This window comes from Clinocottus analis, unplaced genomic scaffold (genome assembly GCF_023055335.1).
Source record: "Clinocottus analis isolate CAN_PGR_092001 unplaced genomic scaffold, fCliAna1.0.p SCAF_18, whole genome shotgun sequence".
NCBI lineage: Eukaryota > Metazoa > Chordata > Actinopteri > Perciformes > Cottidae > Clinocottus > Clinocottus analis.
Genome location: NW_027175909.1, coordinates 12,434,746 through 12,449,709, shown reverse-complemented (window position 1 = coordinate 12,449,709; position 14,964 = coordinate 12,434,746). Strand labels below are relative to the sequence as shown.

At 42.3% G+C, this 14,964-nt stretch overlaps 1 protein-coding gene across 1 annotated transcript in view; it reads left to right on the top strand.

Annotated features, from left to right (window-relative positions):
* The window catches only part of ptprn2 (protein tyrosine phosphatase receptor type N2), a 113,306-nt gene extending 98,767 nt beyond the window's left edge, over positions 1–14,539 (top strand). The window contains exons 16-22 of the mRNA XM_068581535.1: positions 1,716–1,793; positions 4,283–4,402; positions 4,930–5,096; positions 7,311–7,364; positions 8,529–8,593; positions 10,698–10,771; positions 12,993–14,539. Of these exons, the coding sequence (XP_068437636.1) occupies positions 1,716–1,793; positions 4,283–4,402; positions 4,930–5,096; positions 7,311–7,364; positions 8,529–8,593; positions 10,698–10,771; positions 12,993–13,064 (630 nt within the window). The 3' untranslated portion in view covers positions 13,065–14,539. The remainder of the gene's footprint in view (positions 1–1,715; positions 1,794–4,282; positions 4,403–4,929; positions 5,097–7,310; positions 7,365–8,528; positions 8,594–10,697; positions 10,772–12,992) is intronic.
* Positions 14,540–14,964: the final 425 nt, after the last annotated feature.

The following is a 14,964-nucleotide window of genomic DNA, read 5'->3' as shown; positions in this document are numbered from 1 at the left end:
ATCCTTTAATGAATAGGCGGTCCAATTTTCACATTTCAGACAGCCTTTGTGTAGGTGTATTGAAAGAATATTTTCAGTCATTCATGCTTCACTTCATGTCTCATCGACACTTAATTCACGTCTATAAATCATGAAAACATAGATGATCAAATATGTACCGGGGGAATCTGCATCATTTCAGTGTTTCACTGCTAAATGTTCCAAAATGTTACAGCGTACAGTTCTACGGATGATATTCAACCTTTAATTAACAGGAACTCTTGAAGAACACCAACACTAGTCTGTTTCTATGGAGCCCGACTTGTAATTAAATCACAGCTCGGAAGTAAATCCAAAACCGAAAACAATTTGACATTTTAATCCACCGTAATGAAACCAAATCACACACAGACACGACGACATGAACAAACAAGACATTTATTCGATTTTTCATTTTGGTCCAAAGTTGTATGTTTGGTTTCATCAGGCAATGACGGCAGTGGAAATACATTCTGCAGAGGTTAATGAACATGAGGAGAGAATAATAATAAAGCCACGAAGGATTGTTTCATCATTATTTTCCTTCTAAGGGGGAATGTCGAGGTCGGTGCGCTTGACAAATGAGTCAACGAGAAACACAAACATATTAGATAAAAAAAAGCTAGATGTTTAACTTCTGCGCCCATGTTCAGTGTCCTTGATACATTGTTCAGGAAAAGTGTCTCACTTACTGCATTTGAGTCCAATATATATTGTTGGTAGGTCTACTATAAATAATATTACATGTATCCCTATACTTACAAGAATACAGCACGGACAGGGTGTGTTTTCTATCATTATAATGCCAGCTATACATCAACAATGCATTGATATGCGGCAATTCATTTCTTTCCCCCGCGAAATATGTCAACATGTTTCCACTGATGCATCTTGCACTCGAGGGTGTGCATAAAAACATCATTGATTTTAAGGGGCAGCCCAGCCAACACCTACTCAATCACATCTCAATCACATCCCTCAAATCAAGTCCCCCATGTCATTATGTCCCACCTGAACACCGAGCCCCCTCACATCAACAGCCTGCAGGCTTTAAAGTCCCACCACTACATCATGTTCCACGCAGAAGCATGTCAACGCGTGACAGAAATTGAGATCTGAAAGCCATTCCATGAGGTCATTGGTATGAGGACCTTGTAGAGAAGGTGGTACATGACTTAACTAAAGCAGAAGTGAAAGCATCCCTGAATGATGAGATAATAAAGCTATTGGAGGTAATACAAATGTGTTTATGTGAAATATTCAAAGGGTTGGAAACATGAATTGGATTAAAAAGGCCAAGGTCTTCAGTCTTCATGCAAAGATGGCGTTAAAAGAGACTGAGCTGTGAGAGAAAAATCACAAAAACCAAAACTGAATGTGTTTAAAGCGTATCCAGCGTGGGACTGTAATGTTCACCGAAGACAGCGTGCAGCTCTCTTTACATTCCAGTTTAGTATAATCAGACCCATTTTAAGTAGTCAGATCTTCAGAACATGGGGGAAGTGTCGAGAAGGAAATAAACAAGAATGACTGGATCAATGAATGGAAGAGAAAGAAGTCTGCAGAAGCAAATGTGTTCTGCTCTCATGCCGCCATCCAGATGGAGGCTTTCATGCAAGTCTTTAACCCAGACTGTGTGTTTTCATCCGCCAGTCTCCGCCCAAACACTGTCTCACACTCTGCTCCCTCTCTCCCAGATGGACCATGACCCTCGCAACCCTACTTACATCTCCTCGCAGGGCCCACTTCTTTCCACTGTGGCAGACTTCTGGCAGGTAATCATCTCCATTCACGCTGTTTTTTTGTCATCTTTTACCGGTATGTCTATGTGGGGATGAGGGTTTGGAAGAACCCTAACAGAGATGGTTTTGTGTGACTTACCATGGGTCTCTGATGTCTTCTTCTTGGTCCAAGAGTGTCGAGATTGCTATTTCTTTCCTGTGAAAGCATTGGTGGGATTTCTCAAAGAAGTAGAATGTAGCCCCAGTGTCTGCCTGTCATGTGCTACCCATTATATTCAAGTAACAGCTACGCAATAAATTACACTAAAAATGACCAACACCCACCGATGGTTTTCTAGAATCCTCAACGACTCTTCTAATCATCTCAATCCCAATTTGCCAAAAATGTAAAGAAATACTGGGAGAAAAGAACAAAAACAGCCTTAACATAACTCAGTAAATCCATGGCAATATTATAGTTCTTATTCACAGCCCCTGAAGCATTATGGGAAGGAATAATTGTATATTTTCTCTGGAAATTGTATGCTTGGCTCTGTCACTCAAATGCAATGGTAATACATGATAGACACAAACTGGGGCCAGACGTAATGGTGCCCCGACTAGTCTTACTCATCAATAAAACAGTGCCGCGAGCCGAATATGTACGAGAAACCTGCAGCTTTTTCGGTTGTAAATAGTAGTCTAGTTATACACACCCCCAGGAAGTGTAACATTATTTGTGATAATGCTGATGTTTGCTCATATTTGCCTTTCCCCCCCAGCTGTTTGCATTCCTTGCCTTGTCCATAAATGTCAGACGAACATGCCATTAATCACTGCATAAAGGCTCGTGTAAAACATGTGCTCTTGTGTGGAGGAATGCCTTAAATGATGCATGGTGGGGAAACGGCGTTCTTATGTGTTAATAGGAATTAGTGGTAATTAGTGGGCCCATCACCTCCATATGGTGAAGTAGCTTTGCTCGTCGTGACCAGGATGTAGAAGTGTGAAGCATAAATCCTATCAGACCAGCTGGCCCTGCACGTTGCACTCTGCATCTTGTTCTCCTCATTTGGGATCATTACGATCGTGCTGACATTAAGTTAGGACCGACGTCGCTTTGGGAAGTTTAGTCGAGTCTGGTTTGGTTCTGCTTTTGTCCTCATGTTCAAATTAATGAAAGAAAAGAAAGAATCGGCACCTTTTATCTGAAAAGTGTAACTTAATTGACCACATCAGCTCAGAAGTGCCCTGTATTTAATTTGAAGGTGCTTTAAATGAAACAGTTGAGGATCATCTCAAAGTCAATTTGGTTATATGTTTGTCTGCCAATTTTGTTCTGTGCCAGGTGAATAAATGCATATTCATTATCAAATGAAATAAGCCATTTAGAAATAAACTCAACTCTAAATCTTTCCCAATTAGGCAGGAAATTATGGAACTTTAGTAACAGATTGATTGACACAATTGACTAAAGTTATGTGTGTGTGAATAAGTAGTAGTCATTCCTTATTCAATATGGTAAACCTTGGGTTGTGGCAGGAGGAAAACACACTCTTTCCCTCCATTAAAAGTAAACAAACAGGGGAAACACTGGCACTCTCATGCAAATGGACCATGCAGGAGGCAAATCTTTTTGCTCTGTCCTATCTAATCCACTCCGGCCCCAGGCAGCGCTCTGAAAAGCGGCTCTGCTCTAATCCTCCACTCCTCATTCCTCCATCCCTTCAGCCTTCACTCCACCTCCCCTCCCGCCCTCCCTTCCTATTACCTTAGCTCTGCTGGGCCTTGCTCTCCTGCTCGCTTCTCCTCTGAATTCACTGCAAAACACGAAGCCGCTTCCACTTCACAGAGCCGCAACTTTGTTCATTTTCAGGATTTTGAACATATGATGTAATGTTTTTTGGAGCCTCGCAAGGGTTCAGTTTCTAGAAAACTAAGAAAATACACCTTTTTTCCCCCCCCCCACCTACAAATATTTGCCAAATTTGACCGGACTAAATGGTTAGTCTTTCCTCACATTATCACCTCGCCTAATCTCATCACATCCTGGCACAGTTGGCGTGTAATGTGTCCACCGGGCTGGATCACAGACGCTTGTGATTAGTGTATTGTCAAGGCCATTGTGTTTTTATAGCAATCATAAAAGCCGTGTTTCCTCCTCATTTTCCTAATGGCTGCTGTGGGCCTGTATTCTTTCCCAAGGACACATTAGATCGTGATAAGATGAAATGGAGCAGCGGCTCAGTAGATGTTGTGATCTCACTCAGACGAATATGAGAGGGCGACACATGACGCGCCCTCCTGCTGCTCGACCCAACATTTATCATTTGCCACGCACAGCGAGGTGACATTTATTCATACTTCCTGGACCAAGATTAAGAAATCAATTTCACTCTAATGCAAGGGTGCTATGTAATGCTAATGTGCAATATGTTGCTCCTGGTGGCACCGCTCAGCGACGTGTTAGTGCGACTGTAATGTCATCCGGATGAATATGAAAGGCGCATCGGGTCTCACGTAGTCTTTCTCCTGGTACGTAGATGGTGTGGGAGAGCGGCTGCGTCGTCGTCGTCATGTTGACCCCGCTGTCGGAAAATGGAGTGAAGCAGTGTCATCCCTACTGGCCGGACGAAGGATCTGACGTCTACCACATCTACGAGGTACGTCTGTGAGAGAGTAAGCCAAAGTTACGGCGCTTGGATGCTGTAAAAATCCACCCTCAGGTCAACACTGCAGCATTGAGACACTGAATTATTCTTACAGTCTTTAGTATCAGACTTAATTACATCTCATTTTACCACACAAACACATCCCTTATACACATTATGTTTGTGTGTTTAATTGCTGTGTGTCATTTTTCAAACCCTGTCTAACAAATACACTTTATTTTAATGGCGGCTGAAATCCTAGTCCTTACTATTCCAAAGCTAGCATGCTATCTAAAGATTATGTTGGAGAAAATGTCCACCTTTGTCCTCTCCTTGTTTGAAACTAAAATAAATGGTTTGTGAGGGAAACCCAAACTATTTGCTGTGCTAAATCCCACCAGAAGTAAATCCGACGATGTATTTTGTATAATTTGGATGAACCAACCCTTTAAAATTTGGGCTGTGAATACACCCCTCGTTGAGTTTGCTGGTGTGAAGTGATAATGAATTAATTGAATGCGGCCTATTTCTAAATGTAGGTCAACTTGGTGTCGGAGCACATTTGGTGCGAAGACTTCCTGGTGCGGAGCTTCTACCTGAAGAACCTGCAGACCAATGAGACCCGCACCGTGACGCAGTTCCACTTCCTGTCCTGGATGGACCGCGGGATTCCCAACTCGGCCAGGACCCTTTTAGACTTCCGCAGGTAGAGTGCAGAACCTGCTGCCGGGAGCTCAGACAGATTTCAGGCCGATTTCCACCTTTACAACTGGCCTTTATCCTCAGCTTGTTCCTAATCATCTTCCCTTGTGTTCTGTATTCTGTCAGCGCCTCTCTGGTCCTTCTCCCTTTTGCCCCTCTGCCTTCTGGTGTCCTAGAGAATGGTTGTTCTAATAAGGACTGTGTTTCTGCATCCCTTTCATCCTGGGCCTATTTCCCTCACCTCCCTCCAGCACATGTGATGCAGCAAATTAACAGCCCAGCACTGCCTGGCTTGGCTTGGGAAGAAAAGAAAGAGAGGAGGAAAAAAAAAAAAGCTCACCTAATTCAAACACCCAATTAAATGAGAGCTGTCTCACTAAAAACATGGGAGAGGGGGAAAAGCCAGTGACTGAATAACCTCACTCTGTTCTCTATATAATGTGTTCTGGCAGAAGAGCAGCAATAGCTCCTCTGGGAGAACCCAGAGGCAGAGGAAAAGCCCTCCAAATGAGAAAAGATGCATCTGATTTGTGGATGGAAGTCTGTCCCTCTGGTTTGTAATGCAGATGAGAGCAAAAAAAAAAAAAAAAAAAGGAGGATGTGCAGTGTTATCGTGTCATCCTTTCCTGACAGTCGCTGCTGGTTTTTTTGTGGTTGTTTTTTTCAAATTAAATGAGGTGTGGCAGTCACTTCTATTTATTTGATCATATTGGTGTGCAGATTTGAGCTGTGTTTGATGACATACGTACGTTTTTTTTGTTTTTTTTTGCTGCTGAGGTCTCCCTAACGACTAGGTCGCCTCCATTGTAACTCCGTTAACGCCGCTCTAGGTTATTGGGAAAATAAAGCTCTCTGCGATTCAGAGGTCTCAGATCGAACGGTTTTCACGGTTTCGGCCAACTTGGTATATTTTGCGGTTGCCAGTGTCATTTTTGTGATGTTGCAGCTAGTAATATGAGCCCAGTTGCATAGTCACAAAAGTGATCATTGGAAACTGTGTCTCCTCAGCCAGGCCTGTGCACAAACTGTCTTTCTCTCACTCCTGACTCTGTCTCCCCTCTCCTCCTCTCACTGCTCCTTCCTCTGGCCTGCATGGGAACTCCAACCATCTCTGTATGCTTTAACAAAGGGCACATTATGATTTTATTGATATCTCTCTCTATATATATAGTTAAAATGTAATATGCATTTGATGTACTAACAAAATGCGAAGCACGCACAAAAGAAAATCTTTCTCCTGACAAATAAACTGTGGATTGAAATTAGTTTTTTAACATTTTAATATGTATCTTTGTTGAACATTCAGTCATTTTCATGATTTCAGGTGTGGCAAAAATACATCTTAAAGCTCATAATGACATCAAATAGAGCACAGGTGTTTTGAAATGCAAGTACACATGGGACATGCAGTTCACACTTGTAGTTCTTAAATACAAATAAATAGAAAACTCAACTAATGCAAATTACAAAAAACTGAGTTTAAATCATATACATAAATATTTAATATGTAATATATGATGATAAGCTTCTACTATGAGTAGTATTGGAAGTACTGTAGTAGAAGTTGTTGACACAGTCATTTATATTAAAGTACATTTATATGTTTGCTTAATGTCATTTTTATGTTTCCAATAAATCATTTTAAATTAAGTATTGGTGATTTTGAAAAGAAACATAAAACATCAGATGGACTAGAGCCACTGTGAGACATTCAAACATGTATTTGTCATTTTTGTCGCTGGTGAAAAAAAATCAAAATGTAAAGACGCGGTCCTCGCTCTCGGTGTAGTCAGTTTCCATAGCAACAGCGGGGTGTGAAAAAGGCTGGTTGGCCTTCGCCGTGCCGTCGCTGGTGTATAACATTCATAATTGGCCGGGGGTTAATGCGTCGGCGGACGGCAATCACAGCATCACACCATCACACATCCATCACCCACATGTCACAATAATGCTGTTCAATTTATCTCCACTGATTTTATTTTCTCCATCCTCAAATGAAGGTGATTGATTGACAGGAGGGCACCTCTCTCAGGGTCCTGCTTGCTCTTTTGAATGTTGCCGTCTATAATTTGACACTTGCTTTAATTTTCAATGGTATTTTTCAGCAACAAAAAAAGATGTAATGAACCTTGTTTCCAGAGTATGTTTCATTGAAGACAACTTGCTGCCAAACTTTACAGTAACGTCCAATTTTCTTTTCTTTTCTTTTTTATTCCAGAAAAGTTAACAAGTGCTACCGGGGTCGATCTTGCCCGATAATTGTTCACTGCAGGCAAGTATAACTTTTTGAACCTTGTGACAGTGGCCGACCCTGCCCAACTGGGACGGCGATTGTGTGTTGGAGGCGAGAGGCTGTTTATTTTGAGCACCGCTCCGTCCATTCGCTCTATCTGGTTCCACTGCAGCCGCTGTTTACTCCACTATAGCTGTGTCTTTGTTCACATACTGCGCCGCACAGACACCCAGCCAGAGAAACTTACATTCCCCATTTGGTCAAGTTAGTTAACTGAACCTGATTGGTTTGCGTTAAACACCAGGTATCTGTCTGACCACTTTTTAATAGCGGCATCCTGTTAAGTCAAGCGTAGGGCGGGGGGGGGGGGGGGGGGGGAAGCAGCCCACGCCCTCTGAGGGAGCCGTGAGGACCGAGTGTCTCGCAGTGGATTAATGAAGCAGTGGTGCTCAGGCCGCTCTCCTGTTTTATTGGCCTTGCCTTTATTAGAGAGATGTGCACGCCTTGTTTGCAATTAACATGCAGAGCCGTTGAATGGCCGGCGGGCACAAAGGGAGGCTTTTCATAAGACTATCTCTGGAGTAATGGAAAAGCAAGGCTCTCCAAAAAGCTGTTCTCGAACCGCCCCTGGCCTCTCAACCTCTCCTCTGCTCCTGAGGTGCATTCATTTAAAAGCCTTTGTCCCCAGTGTGCCTCAGAAACCATTCCCCTCTCCCCAATAGCCCAGCGAGTCTCCAGACCACACATGCACTCGTGTGCAAAGGTTGTTTTTTTGTTGTTGTTTTTTTAACATAATCACGTTTATTGGAACATCAAATATTCAGATCTGTTCAGGTATTTTCACCGGAATTATTATTGATTTTTTTTTTTTTTTTCCCCCGCTATTTGAATATTCTATGTCGTCCGCGATCACCGGTTTTAAGCAGATGAAGCCGTGCGTGTCTGTGTGCGGAGACTAATTTGTGTTTAAATATACTCACACAGTCTCTCAGCAGATGCAGATGTAAATGAGCAATTTGTTTCCTTATAAGAAAAACACTGAGATTAAAGCTTCACTCTTCCACCTTAATGATCTCCATCTCTCTCTCTCTCTCTCTCTCTCTCTCTCTCTCTCTCTCTCTCTCTCTCTCTCTCTCTCTCTCTCTCTCTCTCTCTCCCTCTCTCTCTCTCTCCCTCCCTCTCTCTCTCTCTCCCTCTCTGCAGTGATGGAGCTGGCAGGAGTGGGACTTACATTCTGATTGACATGGTCCTCAATAAGATGGCTAAAGGTAACGATCAATGGCTTCCTTTTCACTCGTTCTGCTCGCGTTGAAGTGTTGCCCTGGCAACGCCGAAGCCTCTCATTTTGGGATGCATTAGAGGGTGACTTTCCTGAGGCCTGCAGGGGCAGCGAAGACAGAGGCAGACACGGAGGGAGCTGCAGGGAGTGGAGAGAGTTGAACAAAGAGAAAAGGGGGAAAAAGAAACCTTTCCCCACATCAGTAATTATCTATTTAAGCTACCGTCACGCGACATCGACCTGCATCGCCACTGCAACATGAATTTATACAGCGCATGCATGGAAATGACATGTTTAAAGGGGAAATCAGGATTTGGAAACATGGCTCCAATGGTTTGAATCAATATTTAATATTGAATGGGATCAATGGGTTTATTTTAGTATTATTTGTAATCCATATAGTTTTACTCTATGTATTATTTTTCTATTTTACAAAAATATAACCTGAGATCTCCAGAATGTGTAAAAAAAATATATGATGATGTTGATATACAGGTGTTTTTTTATTTTCGGCAATTTTGAGCTGAAAATGGCCCCGAGTTAGCATTGTATGATCAAAAACCACAGTAAGGGAAGATAATCTGGTCACAAATCCCAGTAACGTGGTGCCATTATGGGTCTCTGCAGCAGACACGATAACCTCAGGTCTAAATGAGTATGAAACTAAGAAAAGTTACCTTGTGACATCAGTGCATCATTACATGTCAACCAGGAATGGTTTGATTAGTTTCTATAGATGTTAGGTTCCTGTGCTCTTCTCTAATTCCTGTTTTCAGCTGAATCTCTACTCCAATGAGTCGTCGCTGAATACGAATAAGCCCAGTTTGCATGAATATACATATTCTTTAACGTTTCCAAACACATTTGGATGTGGACATCTATTGTTGCACAGAAGCCGGCTCCTTCCAAAGCCCTCCATAGTTAAGCCTGCCCTCTGCCCTTTGCCCTTTGACCTCTGCCCTTTACCCCCACCCCGTGCATGCCCTCCTCCTGTTATCGGCCCGTCAGAGCAGGTTAGCAGGGCGGCTGTGTCTGGGGCGCGGACTTTCCCTTCACTTTCAGGAAAACAGTAATGAGACCGACTCGTCCTGATGCAGTTCATATGGTTCAGCGACGAACGCGCTGTTGTCCGGGGTGATCAAAGGTGCCACCCGGTCTCTTTTTAACCTTTTGTTTCCTGCTGCAGCATCGAATGTATAAAATGAACATAATCTCACTCTCCAAAGCTTTTTTTTTCTTTTGGTGGAAGAGCCTCTCTTAAGCTTAACTTTGGAATCCAGCCCTTCTGAGACATGAAAGTCTTGTTGGAGCACTGGAGTACTTTGAGCACTAAGTCCAGCTGCATTATATCCCTCTTTCTTTCCTCCCTCTGACTCACCCACACTCACACGTACATTTTCCCTTGCACTCTATCTCTTTCGCTTCCTTTCTCTGCCTCACCTTCAAAAACATCTTAAGAGTTCGCCGGCTCTCTGCGGTTTTCTCCCTCCTTCCCTTTTTCGATTTTCTCAAACGAGTTCTGGTGTTTTGCTTAAAATCCATAAATGTCAGATTCCAGATTCCAGATTTCAGATTTCACGCACTTTCAAAGCCAGACTTTGCTCAACAGCAACTGATCACTGTGGAAGGAGAGCAACTGTTGCATAAGTCAATCATCAGTATTGCTGCCGCAAAGGCAATACATCATTTTAATTTAGACTTTCAGACTCACACATAGTGAGCATGCACACACACACACACGCACACACGCACACAAACACACACTTATATATTGTTGTAGCAAAAAGGGCTTCGCAGACTTTATAGTTGTACATAATAAAAAATAAAAAAAATTGAACAAGATTCTCACAGAGAAGCCGGCGCTCAACGTTTCTGAACGCATTATTGTGCATTTCCCAGAACCCCAAAATATCTTCTTGCATATTTTATTGAGAAACAGTGTGTGGCTCTCATCCAAGTCTTTCGAGGGATGAATGTAATAATTTTCAATCGCTGCGCTGTTCCAAAGGGAGCCCGGCATAAAGAGAGATTGACAGATGTGAGCTGGATTACTCGGCTGCTTTGAACTCAGTCCAATTTTCGGTCTGTTGCAGGTGCTAAAGAGATTGATATTGCCGCTACCCTGGAGCACTTGAGAGACCAGAGAGCTGGCATGGTCCAGACAAAGGTAAGGTCCCCGGCTTTGAGTTAGAGAGATGGGGGGAGATGTGGGAGGGAGGAGGGGAGGCGGGTGGACGGGGAGCAGGGAGGGAGGAGGGGTCGCAGTCATTCAAACAGACGGTTTTCTACTTCATGTGCTCATGGATCAGGGGAAATGATGTGGTAATTGATAACTGCTGCAGGATTAGACAAACATTGTCTTGGAGGATAATAACTCACTGTTTCACATTTATCACACGACACAAAGAGACTGACCGAGATCTGCTGTTGCAGGAGCACGTCGCCAGTTGTGTGCAATAGCATGTAAATTGTGATTAAGTAGGCAGGATAATTGAAATCTTTTAAATACATCTTTAAAATATCCACCGCCCTTTTTCAGGTCTCAACGCGATGTCGTCAAATGTTTCATGTATTTAATCCAAAGTACAAAACCAAAAGATATTAATGAATTCGTATATACGTAATATATAAAAGAGAGAAAATGCAAATCCTACAAACTCATGTTTGCTTGGAAATGTACTGAGACTACGAATCAAACATCAAAAGATACACTGTTTAACTTTATCTTTTCATTTCACCTTCATATATTTAGCAGTTTAGTAAATATCTCATCTAATAAAATACTTCATTAGTCTCAACAGTTTTCATCACAGCGGGCCGTCCACCTCACAACATTGTGGGAATAGTTTGGGGCGTGTGTACAAAGCATTTCCTCTCATCCACTAATGCACCTAATAGTTAGCAAGTCTCTTCTGTTTCTCTTGTAATTGGAAGGAATATACTAATACTAATCATACTAATAATAACTATAATAATAAAGGGCGACGCTCATGCTGTAGTGGGTGATCATATTCATGAAAGCAGCTTGCTAACAGACTCCAGTGTTCCTCGATGGTTCATAAATGCTGCTTTTACAGCCGTCTGCACTCAGAAAAGCATTTCCAGCACTCTCTCGTTCTCTTTTCTGACAACTCTAAATGAAATTGTATTGGAATATTGTTGATTCCACTTTGTGGCTTCATGCTGGGTCTACACAGAAATTAGATTGTAATGAGGTATGAAATGTAGAGTTAGGTTTCAAGAATTGGACAGGCAATTATCTTTTTTTTTTCTGCTTCAAGATGTTGCCACTTTATTTTTGGATAAACCTCTGCAACAATAAAAGAGAGAACATTTATTTCTCTTCTTTTTCTGGTTAGCGCTCTTGACAGACATCAACATGCAGTAATTACAGCGTGCATGCCCGTTTTTCTTCCTCACTAACCATCCATCTCTGATCTGTCGAGCAGAGGTTGATCTCCCCCCAGTGGTGTAAATGGGAACAGCAGGCACAGAACTCACTTATAACTTATAACAAATCTTTTTTTTCCTACACACAGAACTTTAAAGTCAACTTGGGATTAGACAGGGACATGGAACTGTGGTGTATACTGTATATATATATATATATTTATATATATATATATATATATATATATATATATATATATATATATATATATATATATATATATATATATATATATATATATATATATATATATATATATATATATGGATGTAGTTTCACATTTTCTGGCCCTATCACAACATCAGAAGACACATAAAAATAGAAAACCTAATCACTCCAGATAATCTCCTCTGCAAAGCGAGAGGCACGACCACCAGTGACTCCTCTGTATTGATTTAGCCTCTCCTCGGGCCAGACTGTGGCAGGCTGTGTGTTGACACATCTAAAGACTGCTCCTTCCAAACTCCTACGTACCTTTTCTCTGTGAGAGGACCCCGTGGCCTGCAGCCTGGGGAGAGGAGAGGAATATAAAAACACCAGGTCCATGGGGCAAACATCAATCGGCCCCCTTTTGCGCTCCTTGGGGAAAGCCATGAGTGGGATTCACAAACAAATGCACATACGCACACACACACACACACAAAGCTGAGAGGCAGCATGACTCAAAAGCTTTATTTTTAAGACACACCTGGCTGGATCGATGCCGGGTGCGCGTGCTCTCCGAGTTGAAAGCTCTGGGAGCGGCTCACCTTCACCTCGAGTCTGTGGCCAAACTCATCCAGGGGAGGGTCAGCGGAGAGGGGGGGAGGTGCCAATCATCCTGAACCGGCATTCCTGAGATGTTACACACTTGTCCGCACACTAAAACTTTCCTCCCTTCCTTCTCTCCCTTGCATCCTTCCCTCTTCCTCCTCCTCCTCCTCCTCCTCCTCCTCAGGAGCAGTTTGAGTTTGCGCTGACAGCCGTGGCAGAGGAGGTGAACGCCATCCTGAAAGCGCTTCCTCAGTGAAGGCATCGCATCCCCCACCTTCTTCTCGCTTGCCGAGCACCGGTTTCCTCTGCCCACTCAAGACTGACATCTCTCTCTCTCTCTCTCTCTCTCTCTCTCTCTCTCTCTCTCTCTCTCTCTCTCTCTCTCTCTCTCTCTCTCTCTCTCTGCCCTCCCTTCCCCTCGCTCTGTTTCTCTCTTCTGCCTCCTCTTCACCTCTATATATACTGTATGCTTATGAATGTCGTGCCAGATATCTCACCTGGATCCATATTCGCGGAATCTCGCCTCAGAGTACGACCGTCGATCTGGGATCCGCGTCAGACCAGCGAGGCCTGATCTGACGCGGGAGCTCAGATCCGCTCTCTTGCTGTGAGGCTCGTGGTGGATATGAAGCCCGGTCCTCCATAACAGTGATGTTGTTCCTGAACATACCGTTCTAGTGCCACTGACGAGCTGTCTACGTGATGTCAAGTGAAGATTTTTTTGTTCCAAAATAAGCTACCTGCCATTGGGGGAACTAACACAGGCGCTTAGAAAATGACTATTGGCACGTTTAAAAGCAACTGTAATAGAGGTGCAACTAACCATCATTTAAATGATCCATTTAAGATTCTTTCGATGCATTTGAGAAATTGTTAGAGTGTAAGTGAAGAAAAAAATGGCATTTTTTATGTCTTCAATTTGCTTATCATGTCTGACTTAGAGTCATTTTACTGTCATACAGGACATCCAAAAAAAAAACCTTCTTGAGAAGCGGAAACAAAGGAATGTTTGGCATTTTTGCCGAAAAGATGAATTGATTTATCATAATGGTTGCCAGTAAATAGACGAGTCATTGCAGCGCTCAACTCTAGTTGAGTAATATGTAAAGTAAAAGAAGTTCCTGCCTCATATTGTACAGATTATATCCCCTAAATGAATCGCTGTATTAGACGCATATAGCGTTTTGAAAATAACATTGTCTCTTCTCCTCTGTGATCTGAATCAACCCACTATATATACTCAGCATCATGTGTACAGATGTTGAAGTGTGTGTGTGTGTGTATTGTTGTATTTTGGGTCCAGACATCTGCTCAGATTCTTAAAAAGCCTCACGGATCATGATTCTTGATATATTCTGAACATATCAGGTGTTTTTTATTCCTCATCGCATACATTTTAGACAGTGTTACATTAACATCTCTGTTAATATTAAATGTAATACAAATATACCAACTGAGTCCCTATAGAGTAGAGATAGTCATAATAGGATATATATGTAAGCAGAACTTATATTGGGATTGTTGCTAATTCTTTTGTTTCTCCATCACTGGTTTATTGTAATATTTTGTGCAACATGACAGATTATTCCCTCTATGTATAGTCAATGAATGACTCTATGAATACCTATATAGTGCTATCTGAAATGTACACTGAGAGCCTCAATGAGAACTATATATTTTGTGTGAAAAGTAACAATCAGATTGATAATAAATCAGAACAGATTATACTGATTTGCTGCGTTTGTATTTCATATTATTTCTGATAAACTCTCTCACACACACACACACACACACACACACACACACACACACACACACACAGGAGGGAGACGGCTGCTCTCACAGTGAGTGGCATTTGATCGAATGGTCGCCTTAGTGAAGTCACAAAGAGAAGATGTATCGCGCTCCCTGAGGGTTCGTATCTGGGAGACTCGCAGGTTTGTACAGATTAAATGTTTGGTTCACCAGCAGAGGAGGAAGTGACCGGGATTTGAAATGAAATCAGTCATGTATTTCATCCACTGAGGTCCTATTGTAGTATTGCAGAGAAAGAGAGAGCCCAGCGAGTCAAAGAGTCAAATTTCATAGATTTTTACAGAAAGATGTAACTTTAATATCACTCTCTATGTCTATTGGGCATTATCAGCAGAATTTTA